General features: G+C 46.1%; 1 protein-coding gene across 7 annotated transcripts in view; it reads right to left on the reverse strand.

The window, feature by feature from the left end:
- UBAC2 (UBA domain containing 2) overlaps positions 1–23139 on the reverse strand; it is a 191847-nt gene that overhangs the window by 26682 nt on the left and 142026 nt on the right. For all 7 annotated transcript variants that reach the window (XM_019444003.2, XM_019444000.2, XM_053892494.1 and 4 more), the window contains exon 7: positions 17799–18041. In XM_019444003.2, coding sequence (XP_019299548.2) covers positions 17799–18041 — 243 coding nt within the window. The remainder of the gene's footprint in view (positions 1–17798; positions 18042–23139) is intronic.

Consider the following 23139-nt stretch of genomic DNA (forward strand, 5'->3'; position numbering starts at 1 on the left):
GTTGAGGTACTCTACCACAAAAACGTGCTAAAGACACAAGCAGGCACAGGCCTTAGACACCACCTGCCGGCTGCAGGACAGCGGGAAGGGCAATGAACCTTTGGTTGAAACTGCAACATTTTATTTCTTCAAAGGGAGTGACAGTGGAAGAGCAGCAAAGCAAAACTGAACCCTAATCCTTCTGCTCCTGTGATGGTGAAAAAGTGCTTAAAAAGCAGAAAGTTACAGGAGCTCTAGGCTCTAGGATGTTTTGACACTAATCTGCTCTCGATGCAGGTTAACTATGAGCTTCTACAAACAGGAAACATTTCCTTCACTTTGTCTTCTTCAAAAGCAATAACCACATATTTAAAAGAGGAAAAAGGAAACAGCTTGCATTTTGAACAACTGTTTTATGAAATATCTGTTATTAGTTGGTAAGGAGATTTTCAAATAAAATAAAATTTCTTGTAAAAAAAAAAAAAGACTAACTTTCCAGTCGAGAACAGTAAAGTTTGTAACGTTTTATTAAGTGGACATCACATGGAATAGAACTGCACCTCTAAAGGCTTTGGCAGGTTTCAGGATGGGATGATCAGGTGGTGTGTATACTGAGAAGCGTCTACACTGAGAAGCTGGGTTGGAGGAGCGCACTAGTGGCTTTCTGTGGGCAGCTCCCAAGGGAGGGCACGAGCCAGGTGCATGTGGAGCCCATGCCCTCCTCAGGGGAGGGCAAGACATGCAGAAATGGGAAAAATCAGGAGGCAAGGTGGTATATAATTAAGAAGGAAGCTGAGTGGGATCAGCTAAAGGGCTCGGAAGGTGCAGGGTGGGCACCGACCAGTCAAAGCACGGGGGTCAAACTTCAAAGAGGATGGGGGCTCAGTTGAATTTTAAAGGATGAGGATGATCTCAACAATGGAGAGGAGAACCACTGTCAACCTGTTCAAAAACAGGGCGCTGAGCATAGGTTTACACCTACTTCAAGGGGCAAAGCGGTGCTAAGGAGTCATGACAGACGAGCAAAAAGGCAGAGGAAGCTGAGTGACTGAGAGCGGTCTCTAAAGCCAAATTACGTGGGTTTAAATCCCAGCTCTGCCACTTACCTTAGGCCTTAGTTTAAAACAAAATTTCTCTGAGCCTCAGTTTTCACATCTGTAAGATGGAAATAATAACTGCACTTACCTCATAATGATATTATAAGAAATAAATGAGTTAATACAAGTAAAGCATTTAAAACACAGTCTGAGAACTTCTAAAAGTTTATTATATATTGGCTATTACTACCATCTAATATTTGCATTATGTCTTACAGTGTTACTTCTGGTCTTCCCAACTCGACTGTGGGATCCTACAGGGTTGCGATGGGGTAAGAATGGAACTCCCTACGACCTTCCTAGGTGGCTGGCACAGCTCTAGGCTCAGTGCAGCCTAAACTCAATTCTCCAGCCAAGGAGGTGTTTTGTCAAAGAGCAAAATGAAGACCAATTACAGAGTGGACACTGTCAGTGTGATGGTTTAGAACAATTAAAATTCTTTCCAGAAGCATCATCATCTTATTTTAAAAAGGCTGGTCACTGGATGGGGCGCCTGGGTGGCTCAGTTGGTTAAGTGTCTCATTTGTGATTTCGGCTCGGGTCCCAACCTCACAGTCGTGAGATGGAGCCCCACGTAGGGCTCCCTCTTTCCTTCTGCCCTTCCCCCACTATGTGTGAGGGCATACCTTCTCTCTCAAAAAAGAAAAATAAAAAAAGGTTGGTCACTGGGAAAAAAAATGCATCCTTTGGTGATCTGAAAGGCTTTACCGGTGTGCTGGGTTTTGAAGAGTAAAACAGGCAGCAGGACCACCTCTCTCTACTGTGCTGTCTGTAGTTGCCTGGGGACCGGTGTCAGGAAGATTCAGAGGGAGGGTGTGGGTTCAGCAGGGAGAGTGATGACACTGTGAGGTGACGTCTGCCTCAGGCAGACAGGTGAGGCGGCACCCATACAAGGAATTACTAACCCTGTTACAGACCTAGACTTTCCATGGCACACAGAGATCGATCTGCATGACACACAGGACAGACAGCCAAAGTTGCTTGCCACCAGCTGCCCTGTGGGCTGAGGGGATCAATATCTCAGCCCATCTGTGACCATAACCCAGTGGCTGGGAAGTTCTACTGCAGATGCTCAGGAAACCCCTATTCATTTAATGTGAGCAATTTACAATGGGGATGACCTACCGTGAGGTTCAAGGACAGAAAAGACCAGTCTGTTTTAGTAGCACCAGTGAAGGTAAAATCAACAGAACTGACTAGTGTCTGCTAATGTACCTGCTAGTACCTTAGGCAAAGAGGCCAGAAAGAGAAGACAACGCCCTACTTTCTAGAAGCTCAGTCTGGTCTTCTATCCATTAGTTTTTTCCTTTTTCTTGCAGGGTACCAATTACACTCTTTGCTTGACCCAACGGAGCCACTTCCTCTTCCTGCCGGAAACCCCAGAGGGACTGAACCCTACAGCCATTCCCTCTTCGGCTCCTGTGGCACCCCACTTTCTTGGGCTTTCTAGCTCTCTAGTCAGGCCTTCTCTCTTCTCTCAGAGCCATCTTCTCCTGCTTATATCCTTTAAATACAAGTGTCCCTTAAGGTTCCGTTTAGGATTACTTCTCTTTCCACGTTCTGTCCCTAGGTGCTTGTGCATTCCTAGGGCTTTAGTGCACCCCACAGCCACATACCCAACTGTTGCCTGGACACTTCCACTCAGATGTTTCAGAGACATCTAAAATGACACGTCCCTTGGGACGCCCGGGTGGTTCAGCCGGTTAAGCCTCTGACTTCAGCTCAGGTCACGACCTCACGGTTCGTGGGCTCGAGCCCCACATCGGGCTCTGTGCTGACAGCTCAGAGCCTGGAGCCTGCTTCGGATTCTGTATCTCTCTCTCTCCGCCCCTCCCCCGCTCATATTCACTCTCTCTCTCTCTCAAATTAAAATAAACATTAAAAAAAACTTTTAAATGACACATGTCCCAAATAACACTCACCTTCAATCCCACCCCTCTGCCTGTGTCCCCAATCCTGGGGAATGACGTCAATACCCACCCCACCCACTTGCAGAAGGCAGACCACTAGGCTCTGTCAACTGTAACTCCTCAGTGTCTTTGACTCCATTCATTTCTCTCCACCCCACTTTTGCTGCCTTATTTCACACTTGCATCAACAGTAGTTTCCTAAGACACAAATCTCATCCTGTCACTCTTCTACTTAAAAACCCTTCAATGGTTCCCCGTTGCCTTTTCATCAGTCTTAAAATATTTACTAACTCATTAATAACAATCACAAACTTATCACTTGCTAACATAATGTATTTTTACAAAAAATAACAATGTGTTCCAAAACCTGTTTTCTATGAGAGCTGATACATTCTTTAGGGACATGAAAAAAGAAATCAATTCACAAAAAGAAAGCCACTGTTTTCTTTTGCTGCGAATCTTTTAAAGGTCGGACCTAACAGAAGATAGTTGGAATCTCATATTGGCTCCTGCATTCAATTCTGTTACATGTTACTTTGGCCTTTTTTTAAAAAAGTATTTTTGAGAGAGACAGAGACAGCATGAGCGGGGGAAGGGCAGAGACAGAGCGAGGCAGAGAATTCAAAGCAGGCTCCGGACTCTGAGCTGTCAGCACAGAGCCCGATGCGGCACTTGAACTCATGAGCCCTGAGCTGAAGGTGGATGCTTAACCGAAGTGCTACACCCCTGAGCCTGTCCACAGTGTGTTACGGTGTCACCCCCCTGCGTCTGCCCACAGTGTGTTAGTGTCTTCCCGTGCTGTCCAGCAGCAAGCAGTCTTAGCAGGTGTTGGGAAAAATAACAAGCTGGAGGGAGAGACACTCAATGAAAACTTGCACAAAATCCCAGGCTAGTTTCACAGCTCTTGGTTTTCCTTTTTCTTTGTGGTTTATGCTATTGACCAGTTTTGGGGGCTCAGATACTTCATTTCATACCACTCTTCTCAGCAAAACAGAGAGCACTTTCCACACTAGTAAGATCAGGAGACAAAACACATCGTTCTGCTCAGTTTCCAGAGCCTCTGGCTCGGAAGGCAGAAGTTCCTGAGGTACGCTCCTTTCTGCCCATCTCCCCCTTCTGTTCTTGCCCCGGCCTCACTGCCCGCCACGTTCTCGGGTCGGGGTGGGGGGGCAGGCCCAGGGGTGTCGGCCTGGGTGTCAATGAGGGGAAGGGCACTTCCCCAGTGAGGGGAGGGGCGGCCATCAGGAAGGGCTGCGAGGAGCGACGTCCCTGGGGCACGAGCCACCGAGCCACCAGACGTGCGCCCCAGGTCTCGTGTGTTCCACACAGTGACATTTCTCTCAGGAGGCCCCGGGCTCCCACCCCAGCCACTCTTACTTGTCCTGAGACACGGGTACAGTTTTAATAACAGTTAGTTTCAACTTTAGCTGCAAACTCAAGAGACGTATTCTCCCTCTGCTGCCACAAAGCAAGGCTCCCGACGGGGCAGGGGGAGGACTTGGGAAGCAGAACAGCAGGATCTGAATTCGGCTTGGCCGTCCGCCCTGCTGCCTGCCCTCCACGGCAAGGGTCCGGTGTGGCCTGGGAGTGCTCAGCCCGGCATCATTTACGAAGGACAGTGTGCCGACCCCTCTCTTCGGATGGACACCTTTTCCTCCAGGGAAAGCCAGGATCAGAGCTGTCCCCAGCTTTCTGCGGGGTGGGGGTTCTGATTTTGGCAGAGCGTGAGAACGCTCCACCTGGGCTGGGAGGAGGAGGCAGTGGTGAGGGCGGTATGAGGGAGACAACACATCCCCCCTCACACCCTGGGCACATCTGGCGCAGGAAGAGGACATCTAACTCTCGTTGTACCAGTTTTCTCTTAGTTTTATTTACATGCTTGAGAGCACCAAGCACAAGTTACGGTAAGGGCCGCACAGGGCAAGGACTTCAGTGAGGCTTCCTTGAACACAGGACTAAAAGCATCTTTCGGTATGGAAATTACTCACCTCTGCATTCTAGCTCTTGTTTTCCCCCTTCTTTGTCTGCAGAAGTTCTGGTCATTATTTTTAATCCTTCACTTAAGCTCTCAACAAAAATTATTAAGTAAAAGTCAAAATTAAAATTAGTGCTGGTGCTTGTTACCATAAGTATTTTGATAGAAGAGGTGAAACTCATTATTAAAAATGAGATCGGGTGTTACTCAAGATTTCCCCTCTTTCTACATTTACCTCCACAGAGAAGCCATCCATTTTCATGTCTTCAGTGATCACCTCTCGCTCCCCTGCCTGTCCTTCAACGAGCTGTGAGCCAGGGCGGGCGGCAACCGTCCCTCCTAATTTTAGCGTCGCATCCTGAAAGCCTGGTGACTCTTGGACCCAACTCTTTTCTTTGTACAGAAAATCCAGCCAGTTCTCAAGTATGCTGATTTTTCCTTCAGAGGGGATCTGCCACTTTTAAATCCTTGTTGTTCCACTGAGATTAAGCCAACAGCCTCTTGGATGACATCACTGTCACCAACTTTGACCCCATCCAAAACACACAGCTGGGCAGGTGAATGACATCACTGTCACCAACTTTGACCCCATCCAAAACACACGATCTGGCAGGTGAGTGACATCACTGTCACCAACTTCGACCCCGTCCAAAACGCAAGCTGGGCAGGTGAGTGACATCACTGTCACCAACTTTGACCCCGTCCAATATGCGCAGCTGGGCAGGTGAGTGACATCACTGTCACCAACTTTGACCCATCCAATATGCACCCGGGCAGGTGAGTGACATCACTGTCACCAATGCTGCTCCCCTCCAATTGGTACACCAGGTGAAACTTCCTTATTTTCACAATGCCACTGCTTTAACTGAAAATCTTACTGTATCATATCTCAACTATTCTGTCCTGTTTGAAGGTCCTCCAAAAACAGACCCATCCTAAATTATTTCCTACTCTCTCCTGCATGTTCCCTCCACTCAGTGTTCTTTGACACAATGTCTGCTCAAAGTGTGTATGTCCCTGAAACGCCCTCCCCTGGTCCCTCTATCCTCCCCCCAGCAGTCTGTACAGTGCCCAGCCCTTGTTTTGTGTCTGTAACTGGCCTCTTTCTTGACAATCCAAGTCCTTACTGTTCTCTCTCTCTCTGCTCAACTTCCAGAGAACTCAGTCAAGTTGCCAATTTTAGAGAATATAATAGAGTCTAAGTTTCCTCATCTGTAAAATGGGAAGCTGGACTAAATGATCCTCAAAATAATTATGAGTTGCCTCTTCCTAATCAATATATTAAAGAATATCTTGAAGCCAAGCAGTTCTCACTCAAAGTGAGCCCATTGGCCACCTGCCAGAGCTGCTGCAGGAGGGATTCCTGGGCAGACAGACACTGGTCCAGAGCCTCCATTTTATACTCTCCTGTACTACTCTCGAGTGTCACCGTACTGATCAAGGACCTGGAATGAACTGTGAGCTCCTTAAGCAACCACACCTACCAGAACTGCAGCGTGGACAGTCTCCGAGTGAGGAAAGCCCATGCAGAGAATCGCTCCCAGCCCAGAGCCCACGCTTTGAGCCACCAACTATGCCTGTTGCCCAGCGTCCTTCCACCCTGGGAATCCAGCCTCCATAAATGCGTGCATAAATCTCTATCATTTTAAAAAGTACGATTTAAAAAAATCTCGGTATCACTCATCTATGTTATGATCTCAGATGAGAGTCATTACTCACCACTCTGGAAATTCCTGGCCTCCTGCTACTTTATTCACAAAACCACATCTGTCACCCGCAGAATCAGGCTGCTGGGTCTGAACCTGGAGTGGGTTCCATGAAATTCAAGCCCTTTCAAGATGATCAGAAGGATTTTTCCTGAGAAACTTCTGGGTACCCCAAGGATCCTTCCTGACTAGAATCATTTTCTGGTTTCAAAAACCCAAGGGGATGGCTTTCTTGGGGGAGGAAAAATTTGTCAAATGATTAGGAGGATGATTTTTCTAATATGCCCCTGCTTAACATTATGTCTGCTTCAGGGTTCATCTCTAAATTCATTTGTGGTCTGAAAAAGTGATTGATAAGAGATAAAAGAAAAAAGTTATAAAAAAGACTAGGATTGCTGATACCTTCTGTCTCTCCAAAATACTGAGTATGTCATCATGAGACTGTCCCACATTCTTCTTTCTCATGAAGACACAAGGCAGAATGGAAAATAGAAATGATTTTCTCGAGGTCACTTAATGAGTCAGTCTTGGAAAGGGATTAGAATTTGGCTTGATCCTATCTTTCTCTTCTGAATTTTGTCAAAACGGTCAGTGTGATCAGCTAGAAGAACACCAAAACCGTGACAGCAGTTTCTGCAAGGAGGTACAGATTGACATCAACAGCTTAGCTTTAATTTCACTTGAAAATAGAGTTCTTGCACCTAATTTTCATTTAATTTGCAGATTTTTATCAGCTAAGCCCTAGTAACTTATCCTACACCTGATGCTGTACACTTCATACTCATAAAAGAAAAAAGTCATAAAAGAACTAGCTCTAACTGATTAGATTGCTTGGTTGACAAGGCAGCACAGCAACCTTACAAGAATGGTTTTTAAATCAAATTGCACCAAAAAGTGAAAGAGCAAAGCTAAAAAGGAAAAGTGCTGAGAAGTATGCCACATGCTGTCTTTAAAGTGGCCTGGGTTCATCTAGGCTGAGAACTTGCTCCCTCTGGATTCAAGGTGGACCCCTCAGCTGCATACACACACACACACACACACACACACACACACACACACATACACATTCTCACACACATGTGAAGGTACAGGTATATAGTTTTCAGGGCTCCATGCAGAATGTTCCTCCTCCAGAAACTATTTAACCCCCACAGGTGAGGCTAGGTGCTTCTCCTATAAGAGTGCTCATGACATTTTATTATAATTGTCTTTGTTCTACTCTCAGCTCAGGGAGAGGAAGGATCATGCTGTCTTGGTCACTGTGACACTCCCCAGAGCCTGGCTGGACTACTAAATATATTTTGTGGAAAGTAAGTGTTAATGGAAACTGTAGTGCTGGTGGGGCCAAGAGATGAGTAAGAAGCTTAGAGACCCAGCCAGATGAAGGGGCGATGACAGAAACTCATTCGATGGGATGGCACCTGCCAGCATAAAGGTCTACTAGATGGGTCCTGCTATTTAAATACATCAAGCATGCATACTGCAATATGGATGAGCTGGTCACAAAGCACCAGATAGTGTATGAACCGTCCAGAATAGGCAATTTTTTTTTTTTTATTAAGTAAACTCTGCCCCCAACATGGGGCTTGAACTCATGACCCTGAGATCAAGAGTCTCATGTTCTACTGACTGACCAAGTCAGGCACTCCCAGAATAGGCAAATCTATAGAGAACAGACTACCAAATATGCCTAGGCCTAGGGATATGGGAAGATTGGCAAGTGACTTCTACTGGGCAATTTCTTTTTGGGGTAAAAAAAATGGTCTCAACTTGAATGTGGTGATGGTTGTACAACTCTGTGCATATACTAAAAATCACTGAATTGTATACTTTAAGTAGATGAATCATAATGTATGTGAAGTTGACCTCCATGAAGCTATTAAAACTTAAAAAACACATTGAGAACTTGAGGGCACTTTTAATAAACTAAATATATTTTACTAAATTAAAAATACTTGATTAATGATAGAAACTACCATGATTTACAAGGCAGATATGAGTCATAATAACGCACATGTTAGATGTTGCCTAACAACTGTCGCTGGGGTGGATAACGAGAGAAACAATCTTCACAGCCACAAAAGGTAACTAAGCAAGGGTGAGAGAATGTATCTAGTTCAGTTTAACTGAACACCACGAAAATAACTGAAACGCATGAGTGAATAATGGGGAGCTGCTGTAGGCACCAACATCTTCTCTCCTTGCAGGTCAAACAGACTGCTTGTTACTGAAAACAGAGGTGCTAACCATCCAGGAAACACTGGAAGCCAAAAGAAGTGAAGAGCTAATGAAGAAATTAGTGCCAACTGACTGACTCCATTGTGTTGCTGACAAAACTCCCACTTGGCTTCTACCAAGCATGATGCATTCATAGCGGGCCTCACCTTAACTCTGCTTCTAAGGGAAATGGAGATTTTACAGAGGTACCTTCTGGAAAGTTCAATCACCAAGTTTACATTGTGGCATATAATGGCATTATCATCATCAGCCAAGAGAGAAAATGGTGGTCACACAAATAACAGACGATCAAGATCCAGACAGAATGAAGACTTCTTGGTAAAACTTTGCTTTGAAAGCTATTGGCTACGTAATCTTCTAGAGCAGTGGGCTGGCAAAGTTTTTTGTCTGTTTGTTTGTTTGCTTTTAATGACAGGTCAGACAGTAAATGTTTTAGGCTTTGAAGACCCAGAGGCAAAACTGAAGACACTATGCAGGTACTTACAGAACCAGTGAAAATGCAAAAACCATTCTTAGCGTTGGGTTTGGCCCAGGGGCCATGGCCTACTGACTCTTGTTCTAAAGGTTCCAAGTTTTTAAGAGTTGGAACTACCAGCTTAGCTGCTGAATCAGAACTCTCTCTCCAAACTTCCTGAGAGCCAGAAAGCAGAGGTCCAATGAATAAGATCATAACAACTAATATCTGATAGATCTTTCTGGTACATGAAGTAATTTTGTAGAAATTACTTTATTCTCATGACAACGCTATTAGGTAGATAGTGTACAGAGCTTCCTGTCACCCAGGGCTGATCCCTTAACTGCAAATTCCTTGCTGCTTCATTTACATTCCGAGGATTTTCTATTGTGAGCACATGGGTTTCTTCTCTCATGACTGCAGAGAGGGAACGATAAGCCCAAAAGCCATGGGGACACGTGCAGCAACCCTGTTCAGATGCTCATGACTGTAGGGATTTCAGTGACTTCCCTGGAGGTGTGAACACACAGAGGCCCTGTAAAGCTTGACTGTGGCCATTCACTAGCATTCAGTGAGGCTGCTCTGTTTTGCCACCATGAATACCCTGAAAACACAGAGTCCTCATCACCTCCCCGCTGGTCTTCTTCCTCCAGCATGACCTTTTCCACTGATCGCTCAGATTTTGGCCCAAATAATCCTCCTTAAAAACAAACCTAGGGGCGCCTGGGTGGGTCAGTTGAGCGTCCGACTTTGGCTCGGGTCATGGTCTCGCGGTTTGTGAGTTGGAGTCCCGAGTCGGGCTCTGTGCCGACAGCTTGGAGCCTGGAGCCTGCTTCGGATTCCATGTCTTCCTCTCTCTGCCCCTGCCCTACTCGCACTCTCTCTCTCTCTCTCTCAAACATAAACATTAAAAACAAAAACAAAAACAAAACAAAAAAACCCCTAACCTGCTCTCCTGCTTAAAAGGCTTCACGGACTCATTACTTCTAGAACAAAAGGAAAAATAACTTTTCGTGTGGCCCAAGACCCCCTCTCTCCCGGCCTCTGCGTTCTCCCCAACCTCACCTTTCACTGCCTCTTAGGGAAACCTGTGCTCAGGCAAATGCAATTGCTTTTTGCTCCCCCAGCTGTTTTGAGCCCCTCTGATTTCTCACAAGGTTCCCTGGGCCTGAAACGCCTACCTGAAAGTGGGCGTCTTCAAGATTCCCTCAGTCACACAGGGAGGTCAGGACTCTCGGTTTGCTGCATACAAACTCCAGCAGTAGCTCAGCACCTGGGACTGAGTCATCTACCCTCTCCTGGTGGAGCTGCAGACCTCTTAAGGGTCAGAGGAGTGTCCTTTAGTCCCTCGGGGCTACACGCTCCAGTAGGACCAAGAGAGACAAAAATACGTAAAACACACAGCTCTTGGCCTTCAAGAATTCACCCTACTATTGGATGAATGAATAAAAGACAGACTTGTGAAAAGTTATGTGATGGCCCCGAATGGAAAAATGATCTGCAGCTGCAGGTACCAAAATGACTAGGAGCTGTCACCAGCCACACGGCCAGCGCCTCTGTGGCGCAGGGGGAGAGGAGAGAATCTGAGAGTGGAGTCACGGCGGACCTAACACCCTGGCCCACACGGACGCACGCAGAAGTGGGAAGGCTATGGTGTGGGGGGCAAGGAGAACCACAAGGAAGGACTGGGGCCTTACCATGTGGTGAACTCAGCAATCACAGCTACAAGTCCTCGAGACCATCATCCAGGGGCTTTTTGGCAGTAACCACCATGGCAGGGTCCAGAAAGATCACATCGTAAGGACGTAAGGACACTACACACTGACCCCCTGAGTGCTCGGGTCTCAATCTTTAGATGAAGCAAGGTCTACAGTCTCCCCACTGTTCGTTGTCCTTTAGAGCCGTGCAATCTGTAGACGCTACGGAGCATTCTAAAAGCGTTTTCAGTGGTGTAAACTTGGGTGAATGGAGCTGTGATGACCACAGCCGTGTCCCGGAATTAGGCCAGTGGATCAGACGGAAGGGATGCTGTTTCTCCAATCCACAGGTGGCTGCTCTGTGCTGCATTCCCAAGGACACTCCTTTCAAAAGTGAACCAATTCTTTCTGAGTCTTGTGGTCTTTTTCTCCTATCTCTGCTTGGATTTTTAAAAAAATTTAAAAAAAAAGTTTATTTTTGGGAGAAAGAGAGCACGAGTGGGGGAGGGACACAGAGAGAGAGGAAGACACAGAATCTGAAGCAGGCTCCAGGCTCTGAGCTGTCAGCACAGAGCCTGATGTGGGGCTTGAACCCACAGACCGTGAGATCATGCCTGAGCTGAAGTTGGATGCTCAACTGACTGAGCCACCCAGATGCCCCTCTGCTTGGCTTTTAATTTGCAGGGGTGGGGGTGGGTGGCACCTGAATCTGAACACCCACTCTCCCATGACCCCTCAAACACTGTCTTCTCTCTGGTTTTCTCCTCACCTCCCTGGAAATGCTTTCCTTCTTCCTCTCCTCTCTGTGCTCTGGGCACGTGGATCTCAGGATATCTTTTTTTTTTTAGTAAGTGAGTCACATTTTTATTTATTTATGTGTTTAAAGTTTATTTTATTTTTTGAGAGAGAGAGCACACACACGAGCCTAGGAGGGGTGGAGGGACAGGGAGAGAGAATCCCAGGCAGGCTCTGAGCTGTCAGCAGAGCCCCATCCAGGGCTCAAACTAACGAAACACGAGACCAGGACCTGAGCCAAAATCAAGAGTTGGATGCTTAACCGACTGAGCCACCCAGACACCCTGTGTCAGGGTGTCTTTAATGGTTTGCTTCACACTTGTCCTCTTAGAGGTTATTTGTATACTTTCCAACCCTGATTAATTCACCTGTATTCAGCTGGCCTCAGTACATTAATTCTGTAAATACTGATTATACACATATTTAGTCATTAATTCCCTAAATATGTGAGTTCCCAACATGTGCCAAGCATTATTCACATACTGGAGATACAAAGAAAAAGTCTCCACCCACCCGAGACACACTACTGATAGAGACAGGGAAGTCACCCAAGAGTGAGGTTGAGTGCCATGAAAGAGACACCCAGAGGCTGTAGGAACAGAGAGAGGATAATCAGAGCCGACAGGGGAGGCTCAACAGGTTTCCCAGAGAAGGTGATATCTGCAAGGGACACGGGGGTAAAAGGAGTTAGGCAGGCAGACCTTGTGTGTGTGCTGGGGTGGGGAAGCTGGCGTGGGGATGTCTGTTGTAGGCAGAGCGAGGGGCAGAAGTGAAGGCAGGCAGTGAGAAACAGCGGGGCTCTGACACACTGCAAGCAGCTGAGCAAGGTTACCCTAAGGCTGCGTGTGGGGCCGGGGGAGGCCATGGAAGGACTCTGGATAATGAGTGTTAATGACCTTAAAAGCCATAAAGGGCTTCAGAAGGAGTTGGGTGGAGCAAAACGGTCAGATTGGTGGCGTCAAAGAGATCACTCTGGGGAACGAGTGGGGCGGGGGCTGGATGGGGACAGGGAGGTGATCGTGGCAAGACTCCAGGTGGGATGCAGAGAGGGAGTGACAGCTTTCCTTCTCTCGGGTGAAGCCAGATGTCCTGGCTCAGGTCTTTGGGCAGGTGATGGTGCTCTCTGTGAGGGGAAGGAGTGAGGAGGAGAAGCCAGTTCAGCAAAGAAATGGAAGGCATCAGGTGCCTGTGGAGCATGTGAGTGGAGATGCCCAGTAGGCGGTGGGAGGTTTAGGTGTGGAGCCCAGGAGAGAAGAGTCTGGTCCTAATCTAGATCTGAGCTGGAGCTTACTGGGGTGGACTGGAGGGACTGGGGGTCCCCTACTGGGATGACTGAGCCTCAGGCAACAAGAGGGAGTCAGAGGAGCTCAATGAGGAGACTACCCTCATCCTGGCCGTGGCGCTCACAGAGCTGAATTTCAAGATGGCCTCCTATCTGTCTCCTCCTCCCTGCTCTCCCCTTTCTCCCTTCCACCATATGCACTGCAAGAAGATGGATTTTTCTAGAACACTGTCTACCTTTACTACCAGCTAAACTGCTTTTCATAGCCTCCTATGTCAAAACCCAAATCTGCTGTCAGGTGTAAACAGCCCTCCCTCCATTACAGGTGGCAGCATGACTTCCCATTTCTCACTATGTGCCCTCCACGCCTCAGTCAAGGGGCCTCTATCATGTGCATGCTGGTCCTCTGCTCAGGGGATAATCTGCCTCGTGTCAGCCCACCCAGTCCTGCCGATCCTTCCAGGCCCTGAACCCACACAGTCTCAGGCTGCACTGACGGCACTTCTCAGACACCTTACCGCTCCGGGAACTCAGGCCAGTGTACCGTTGTTCCCGGGTTTTATCTCATTCAGTCTGTCTGCCCAAGCTCCCTGAAGTTGATCACAAATTCGTTAAGGGAAAGGACATGTTTTTCACTTCGCTTGTGCCCACAGAGTACCCACCAGTCTTGCTCAGAGTTTCCAGTAATGACCGACCGACTCTAACCCCAGAGCCAAGTGAGGCCCACAGGGGGTGGGTGACAGAGAGAACTAAGCCACTGCCAGGCAGTGAGAGGAAATATGACAGAACAAGGCAAAAGAAATAAAAATGAATACACTGAAACAAACATTCCAAAATAATGCTGAAGTCTTATCTATCAGAAACCTCCACCACAGAAGAGGGGGACAGAGTGACTCAGCCAACAGACATGAGCCAGCCTCTATCACCAGCCACCCCAGGGTTGGCACGTGGACACAGAGGCCATGAGGGCAGAGATAGAGGCCCTGTCTCGCTTCAAGGGTGAACCAGCTACTGACGGCAACAGACACCAACACTGAGCCCTCATACACCATCCCTCGAGAAGAAGCAAGTCGGTGCGAGACTGACTGCACCGGGCCCTTCTCTCTGGAATGTGCCCACCCCCAAATTCATAGTTGAAGTTCCTAACCCCCCATGTGACTGTATTTGGAGACAGGGCTTTTACAGAGGTAATTAAGGTTAAATGAGGTCCTAAGGGTGGGACCCTGATCCAACAGGACTCATGTCCTCATAAGAAGAGATGCCAGGAGCACGCATACTCTGGGGCAAGGCCACATGAGGACAGAATAGGAAGGTTGCCATCTGCAAGCCAGGGAGAATCCTCTCCAAATACCAAACTTCCAGCACCCTGTCCTTGGACTTCTAGTTTCCAGAACAATAAGAAAAAAAATTTTCTGTTGTTTAAACCACTTAGTCTGTGGTACTCGGTTATGGCAGCCTGAGCAACTATAATAAAGGCAGCAAATCTTTTTTTTTTTTTTTAATTTTTTTTTAACGTTTTATTTATTTTTGAGACAGGGAGAGACAGAGCATGAACAGGGGAGGGTCAGAGAGAGGGAGACACAGAATCCGAAACAGGCTCCAGGCTCTGAGCTGTCAGCACAGAGCCTGACGCGGGGCTCGAACTCACAGACCGCGAGATCATGACCTGAGCCGAAGTCGGCCGCTTAACCGACTGAGCCACCCAGGCGCCCCAAAGGCAGCAAATCTTAACTGAAATCGACACATATTCAGGTTATAGGTCTGTCTGCCTTTTCTGTCAACCACCATCACTAACTGTGGGGTTTACAGAAGTTTCATCTACTGACCAGGGTTCCAACTAACATCACATCAGACCACAAGGCCACTTACAACAAAGTATGCACAGCAGCAAAAAGACCACGGGATGTAGTGACCCTCACGTATCATATGACCTGGGAGCTGCCACCTTGCCAGATCAATGAGACAGCCAGTTGAAGGTGTAAGTGAAATGCCAGTTTGGAGAGGATGCCCCACAAGGACAGCACTCTTGGCCCCCGCATACAGTGCAGACCCTAAATCAACAACCGCTATCCGGGGCTGCATCCCCAACAGTTGGATCTTGGAAATAAGAGACAGGAGGGGATGGGACCCTGATTACCCTCTTACCCAGTGACCCACTTGGGAATCCGGCTTCCTGCCCCTGAAACTCTAGACTCAGTGGGTTTAGAGAATGTGCCGCCCAGGAATGGAATGCTTCCACCAGGGACACAGTAAGAGGCCATTACATCTGGAGTTACAGCTGTGGCCCAGTCATTCTGGGCTTGTGTGCCAAAAGACCAGCAGGCAAGGAAATAGATCACCACCATGGCAGGATTAATTAGCCCTAATCCTCAGGAAAAGGCAGACAGGGGGACAAAAAGTAGGAGGGAAAACTATGTGCAGCACCAGGTGCTGCACTAGGACATCACTTGGTACTCCCTTGCCCCGAGGTTTACAGTAAATAGATAGACAAGGGCAGCAGACACAGCCCGAGAAAGGCATGGTGACAGGGACTCAGACCCCACAGGGATGAGGCTCCATGTCACTTCACCAAGTGTGCCTTTCAGCTGAGAGTGGAATGGGAAGTAGTGGAGGGAGACGATGACCAGTGTGGCCTGGAGACCAGCTGCAGCAGAAGGGGGTGAAGTATGTCCTGCTAACACTCCTCTTGAAGGTTTCTCCTGGGAAAAGAGCATCGCTGGAATCTGGGAAGAGCCGCTCCGAGAACTTATTACGTGAACCAGGAGGATGCAAACGGCACAGGGGGTGGATACTTTGGTCCCCCCCCGCCCCCCCCCCCCGAGCCGCACCTCCCCCAGGACTGAAGGCTCCACCTTCCTGCTGCTGTGGGGGTGCCGGCAGCTGACACCTCTCCAGGGATGCCCCCTCTGTGGATGGTGTGCATCTGACAGCCAGTTGGCCCGAGACCTGCAATCTGTACCCAGTGACTGACCGGTGGAGGTTCCATGGTTCAGCTCCTGGGCCGGATCTGGGGTTCTCTCTGTTCCACAGCTCTCTGTAAGGCTGGCTCAGACCCTCTTCATAACTGCTGTTCAGCCACCCTGTGTCCTTCGCCACCCCTCCCCCAAAAGATGCCGATCCTGACAATGTTGTCTGAGAAACTTCATGCACAAAAATGTGCCTGGGGACGCCCAGCTGAGCAATGTAACTTCCCCGGCTTGCTCATGAGTACAAGGTCCACAGCTACCTGACAGGGAGTCCAGGCATACTGAAGGCACCTCAGTCAATCTATTTCCCCCAAATCTGCTCTTCAGATGTTGGTGAAATGGTGCTGTCATCAATCTATTATATCCCATCACCTAAGCCAGAAACCTCAGAATCGTACCCTCAGAATGGTACCCTATGTCTTTCTCTCCCTCACAGCTCTGCCCGTTCTGCCTGGAACATATTTATACTCACAATGACTTCATTTTTGGGACACTGATTATTCTTAGTTCCCATACTTTTCATTCTTCCTTCTGTTTCCTTGAAGGATCCAGCTCCTCCTCTTGCTACATACAAAGCTTCGTCTATAGCCTATGTTCATCGTGGACGTAATTCTCTTAAAGAACTCATCTAGCACCTTGCTTTCATCACTCGACCCTACAGAGCTGACTCCAGATCTATACCTCCAGCTCTGACCTCTCTAAGAGGGAGGTCTGTTCTCCGCATTTAGCACACAGATACATCGCAGGTATCTTTGTTGTATGCTTCAGAGTCATCTCAAGTTCAAATACATCTCTGGGGAACAACCTGTGCTTCCCTCTTTCACCAGTGGACTCAGCCTGTTAATAAGGGGCCCCTTCTTCTACCCCAGATACAGACTTTGGGACTGACATCTCCAATGGGACACCAGATGCCACACTCGATCTCACTTCTCCAGACCAGTGTGAGGCCTGCAGACCTAATTCTCACACCCAGGGAAGGCAGGAGCTAGAGAGATGGCAGGAGAGAACAGTATCCTCTCTCATACCCCAGATGGTAAAGATGGAGACAAGAAATGAAGAGCCCACTCACTGCGCTGGCTCACAGAATGGCGAAGAAAGATCAGGTATGAGGTTTTGGCTGATAGATAGTAACCCTTGGAAGACAAGTGTGCTAAGAGAGTGTTTGAATACAGCAGTGTTTGTAGATAAATGCTCAATATTCCCTGATGATTGATACCAAGCCTACAAAAACAGCATTTATTTGATTCACTGGTTGTTCCCCTGAAATTTTCTTACCTCCGTCTTCTCTCCATTTCAACCAAGGAAAATCAAGAAGTTTTAAATGTGCTCTTCACCCCAGAGCACATGATAATAAGCACTTTAACAGGAAGACATTGTGGCTTTTACAAGATCATAAGAACAGATAAATATCACGTCTTGTTAACTAGGTTGGTGTTTCTCTAAGAAATAACGTTTATCTAATAGAAGTGGAACAAGAATGTCCAGTTTGACCAGTCTTTCAGCTGCCATTTATTTTTTTACCTTTAAAAAACCCCGAGAATAGCCACTATCAGAGACCTACATCCCACCTGGGAAAACGTCAAATTATCCACACTTTGACCTGCAGGACTGAAATATCCTCTCTCCTGCACACACAGCCATAGAGGCAAGCATACCCAGGCCTCTGAGAGCTTCTGCGGATCCCTATCTTGTCGCTCACCTGCTGCCTCTGTCTTCTCACTTGGGCAAACTGAGACAGCATCAGCTGCCGGTCCAGCAACTCCATCGTCTGCTGTCTTTGGATGTCCACTGTGGCCCCCATTCCGACTCTGGCTTCGGCCGTGGGTTCTGAAGATGAGAAGATGGGCTCAAGTGTCCGGGAAAAGAACTTTGCCATCCAGCTGGGAACGTAGAGAACCCGGTGAACTTGAAACATTTTGCTGTTGTAGCAGATGCCTGATATCTGAAAGAGGAAAGTCCAGCTGGGTTGTTTCACTGTAACAATGTTAAAGAACATATTTAACACAGAAATCAATAACCACAAGGTATTTCAGATCGTATTTTTCATCATTTTAGCAGTGTCAGGTGATAACCAAAATCCTACCAAGTTGCTGAATGATAAGCAGTACAAATCAACAAAAATTTATTCAGTAAACAAATTTGTTTTTTTAAAGCTAGAAGAGACAGCAAAATTCTAACCACGTAACACTCAAAGTACTGGTAAAATATTTAAAAAGCAATATTTTCTTTAAAAAAAAGAAGCTATATAAGACCTGGTTATCAAAACACTTTCACACTATACTAGCACTGTGGTTACTCTTATTGGCAGATGGCCATCAAAGAGAGACACTGGCAGAAAACAACTTTAAGGGTGTAATCCAGCCATGTATGTAATACATTGATCAGAAAATAGGGGCGGCTGGTGGTTCAGTTGGTTGAGCGTCTAACTCTTCATTTTGGCTCAGGTCATGATCCTAGGGTCATGGGATCGGGTGCCCGCATGAAGCTCAGTGCTGAGCATGGAGCCTGCTTAAGATTCTCTCTTTCCTCTCTCTCTCTCTCTCCCTTCCTTTCTCTCTATCCGTCTCCCCAGCTTCTGCGTGTTCTTTAAAATAAAATTAAAAAAATTATCAGAAAATAAAGACAATTTAAAATTTACATAGTGTTCTAGTACATTTTTCAAGTACTGATTTTTCTGGTTTTAAAATCCTCGCCAATAGTTAGTAATTAATAATTCTATTTACAGCCAAGCCTACAAAACTCATATCTTTAAGGTAATTCATATGGTAATAGATGTCTAAAGACTCTTGGTTTTCTAGGTTAAGGGAGTATGGCAATTCCTTTGTAAAAAAAAAAAAAAAAAAAAAAAATCTTTAGGGGCTCCTGGACAACTCAGTCGGTGAAGTGTCCAACTACGGCTCAGGTCATGATTTCACAGTTTGTGAGTTCAACCCCACGTTGGGCTCTGTGCTGACAGCTCAGAGCCTGGAACCTGCTTCAAATTCTGTCTCCCTCTCTCTCTGTCCCTCCCCTGCTCGTGCTCTGTTTCTCTCTGTCAAAAATAAGTACATATTAAAAAAATTTTAGTGAAAAAAATATTCTGTGAATTTGATTCTTAGGGTAAGAGATTATTCACACCAAATTAGAACATAACTGATAATATGCTAATAGGAGAAAAGTACACTTTAATATTTTCTTAATAAAATTTAAATCAAGTAGGCAAGACTTGTTGAGCATCTAGTATACACCAGGCACTGTTCTAGGCACTCAGGGGACAGCAGAAGACAAGGTACACAAGATCGTACTCTCAAGGAGGTAACAGTGGCCAACATGGAGAACACACAGTAAATGAGCAAACAATAATTCCAGATACGTTCTGTGAAGGAGACAAAATAAAGTGGCTTGGAGAAGGGACCATCTTTAGGTCAGATGTCAGGGAAGCTTTGGAGAAAGTGACATTTGAGCAAATATCTTCAGGATAATGGGATGCCAGTGATTCGAAGAACTGGAGGAAGAACACTTCAGGCAGTGAAAACAGCAAATGTGATGCAGGAGTGAGCCTGGGAACGTCTATTAGAAATCTTAGTGGTGATATCGACCGGGCAGTTAGACAGACCTGGAACTTAGGGGGGAAACTTAGCACAGCTAAAGATTTAGAGGTCACAGGCACTGACAGCGGTTAAAGCAATGGGACTAGATGAGATAACAGCAAGGGTGTGGGACGAACAAAAGGGCGAAGAGGACTTAGGATTCAACCCAGCAACATTCTGTGGATGGACAGAGTAGGAGAAGCGAGTGACGTGATCTGAGAAGGGCTTTCAGGGGACAGGAGGAAAACCAGGAGGGCTCAGCATCACTGAAGCAAAAAGAACAGTGTTTTAGGCTGGGAACAGCTGGTGATGAACCACACAGCTCCGCCACGTTCAAGTAGGACGGGGAGGAAAATGACCGCTGGACTTGGCAAAATGGAGGCGTCTGATAACCTTCTAGGAACAGCTGTGGTGCAGTGGTAGGAGCCAAAGACAGACTGGAGTAGAGGGAAGAGTGAAGGTAGAGGAGCTCTGGTTTCAAATAATTTCCATGTCACTTTTCTCAACAACGGTACAGAACAACATAGAAAATGAAAACAAACAAATTCCACGTTCAGTGAAACTAGAAAGCATCTGTAATCCTGAACTACACTAAACCAAATGGAAAACACATTGAGGAATTATAAAATACCTTGGCATATAGGGAAAAAAGGTAAATCCAAATGCTGGCAAGGTGGCTCAGAGCTCAGACAGGCTCAGGGATCAGAGGCAGGCGGGGGTGAAATGGGGCACTACTTCACTCTGTGGGAGAAGCGGTCTGGCCTCCTGCCCCCACCCAGCATGGTGCATGCCACCCCTACCCCCCCCCCCCCCCCCCCGCCTCAGTGTGGCTCGTGCCTACTCTCCTCCACAGGGAGAAGGTAAGAGCTCTGTGGGGCACGAATCAAAGAGACTCTAAAGTGGGCAGAGCAAGCCCAGAGGGGAGGCCTGGGGTTCTACCCATGAGATTCCACACAGAGGAGACAGGTCCTCGCAGAGGGCCCAGAAGAAGACAACAGAGCGGGTGCAGGGAGAGGGGGACTCTACTTCAAGAGATAATAGTTAAAAGAGTTTTCCAGAATTAATAAAGAATACAAATCTCAGATTGGAAATGTTCAAGAAGGACAACAAAAGGAAATTGATATCTAGATTCACTGTAGTGAAACAAAGAAAGAAGTCCTTAAAAATAACTGGAGATAAAATATAGACAGCCTAGAAAGGAGAAACAATGAACTCTCTGCAGAACAGCAAACTGTTATAAAGAAAACTAAAAAACTATAAAAAGGCACATAAAAAAAACCCCTAGTAATAAATAAAGGCATCATATCCATGAATAGGAAATTACCAAATTGTTAATATACTAATTTTCACCAAATTAAGATATAAATTCAATATAGTTTGAAATAAAATCTTTTTTTTTTAAGTTTATTTATTCATTTTGAGACACTGAAAGAGCAGCATGAGGAGGGAAGGGCAGAGAGAGAGGGAGAGAGAGCATCCCAAGCAGGCTCCTTGCTGTTAGCACATGATGCCCCACGTGGGGCTCAATCACACAAACCGTGAGATCACGACCTCAGCAGAAATCAAGAGTCAGACGCTTAACTGACTGAGCCACCCAAGTGTCCCCAAAATAAAATCTTACTAGGGTTTTTTGTTGGAACTTAAATAACAACTCTAAAATGCATTTGGAATATTTAAAGGTTAAGTGTTAAAAACATAATGTTGGGAGAAACAATGCAGACAAAAAAATGTATACATTATATGATTCCACTTTTGTAAATGGATTGATCTGAACTATATATAAATAAAGTGGGAAAACCAGGAAGGGAGCATGAGGGTGATGACCACATGTCCTAGGAGAGGAGTCACAGGAGGGAGGGGCACCAAGAGGCTTCAGAGGCTGCTAGGACTCTAGCATGCATGGGTCTCAGGTGTGTTCACTTTACACTGATTTGTTGGTTTCATGACATTTATGGTTTAGGCACATTTAGTATGCCATATATATATATATATGGCATATAAAAACATATTTTAAAATAAAAAAGAAAGGATCCAGAATGGCCAAAGTAATTTTAAAGAGACATAATAAGGCTTACCAGATTTTAAGATCTGATCTAAAGGTGGAATAACTAAAATAATATGGTCTTTATGTAGAGCTACCCAATCTACCTAAGGAACAAGAGCACAGAAGGAGACTCTGGAGTCCCTTATGGTAAGGGCATGTGGTACACAGCAGGAAAGGGTAAGTGGAGGGAAAGACCAGCTGAACTCAACACGGGGATAAAGACAAAACAGACCCCCTCTCTCCAACACCATGCATCAACTCCCAATGCATTAAGGAAACAGATAATTCACCGTACTTTAAATCTCTCTGCACAAAATATGGAAGGCACATCTTTTTGACACTGGGATGGGGAAGGATTTTTAAATATGGATCAGAGAGCACAAACTATAAAAGAAAACATTTTAGTTTACAATTCAAAAGCTACAGTGTGCCAAAAAGTCACCATAAATGAAGTGAAGGGACAAGAGCCTAAGGAAAGTACTCAGAATCCTCGAAGTCAATCAACAAAGGTAGTATTCAAAATAAAGAGTCTCTATACATTTATCAGAAAAAGACAATCAACCAAACTTAAAAAGCAGGTGAACAGGCAATTTCAGAAGAGGAAGTTCACAAGGGCAACAAACACATGAAAAGATTTTATTCTCACTTGTTTTTAGGGAAATGCAATGTTAACTATTATAATAATTTGGAAAAAAATGGGAAAAATCTGGGATCAAGTTTTGGTGAGGACGAGGAGACCTGACAACCCTCACAGTCCTGAGGACAAGTAAAATGGTGGTTCAAGCTCTCTGGAGAGCAATGTGGCTGTGACCAGACCTGAGCTGAACTGAAGGCTTGCCTCAGGGAATGCTCTACTGCAGTGCTGTATTTAACAGTTAAGAAATGAAACAAAGTGTCTCCAGGAGATGAATGGTAAAAGACCGGCTTATTCATCCAAGGGATCACTAAACAGCAGTTAAAATAAATTGGGTGTATGTGTGTTCATATATTTTTTATTTAATTTATTCTTTAAATTAATTAATTAATTTTAATATTTATTTACTTTTGAGAAAAAGAGAAAGCGTGTGAGCAAGGGAGGGGCAGAGAGAAAGTGAGACACAGAACCGGAAGCAGGCTCTGGGCTCTGAGCTGTCAGCACACCGCTTGACGTGAGGCTTGAACCATGAACCGTGAGATCATGACCTGAGCCAAAGTCGGATGCTTAACCGACTGAGCCACCCAGACTCCCCTTAATATATTTTTTAAATGTATCATACATTGTAGCCATCTTTCCCCATGATTTCAAAATTAAAATAATAGTATAGGCAATTTATGGACACATATAGTAAGTACAGAACCACGGAGAGTGGCTTCTTCTACAGCAGGATGGGGAAGAGGGGAGTTGTGGGGGTAGCACTATCCGTGTGTGTGTGTGTGTGTGTGTGTGT

Source organism: Panthera pardus, unplaced genomic scaffold (genome assembly GCF_024362965.1).
Source record: "Panthera pardus isolate Hobbes unplaced genomic scaffold, ASM2436296v1 HiC_scaffold_1, whole genome shotgun sequence".
In the NCBI taxonomy this organism is placed as follows: domain Eukaryota; kingdom Metazoa; phylum Chordata; class Mammalia; order Carnivora; family Felidae; genus Panthera; species Panthera pardus.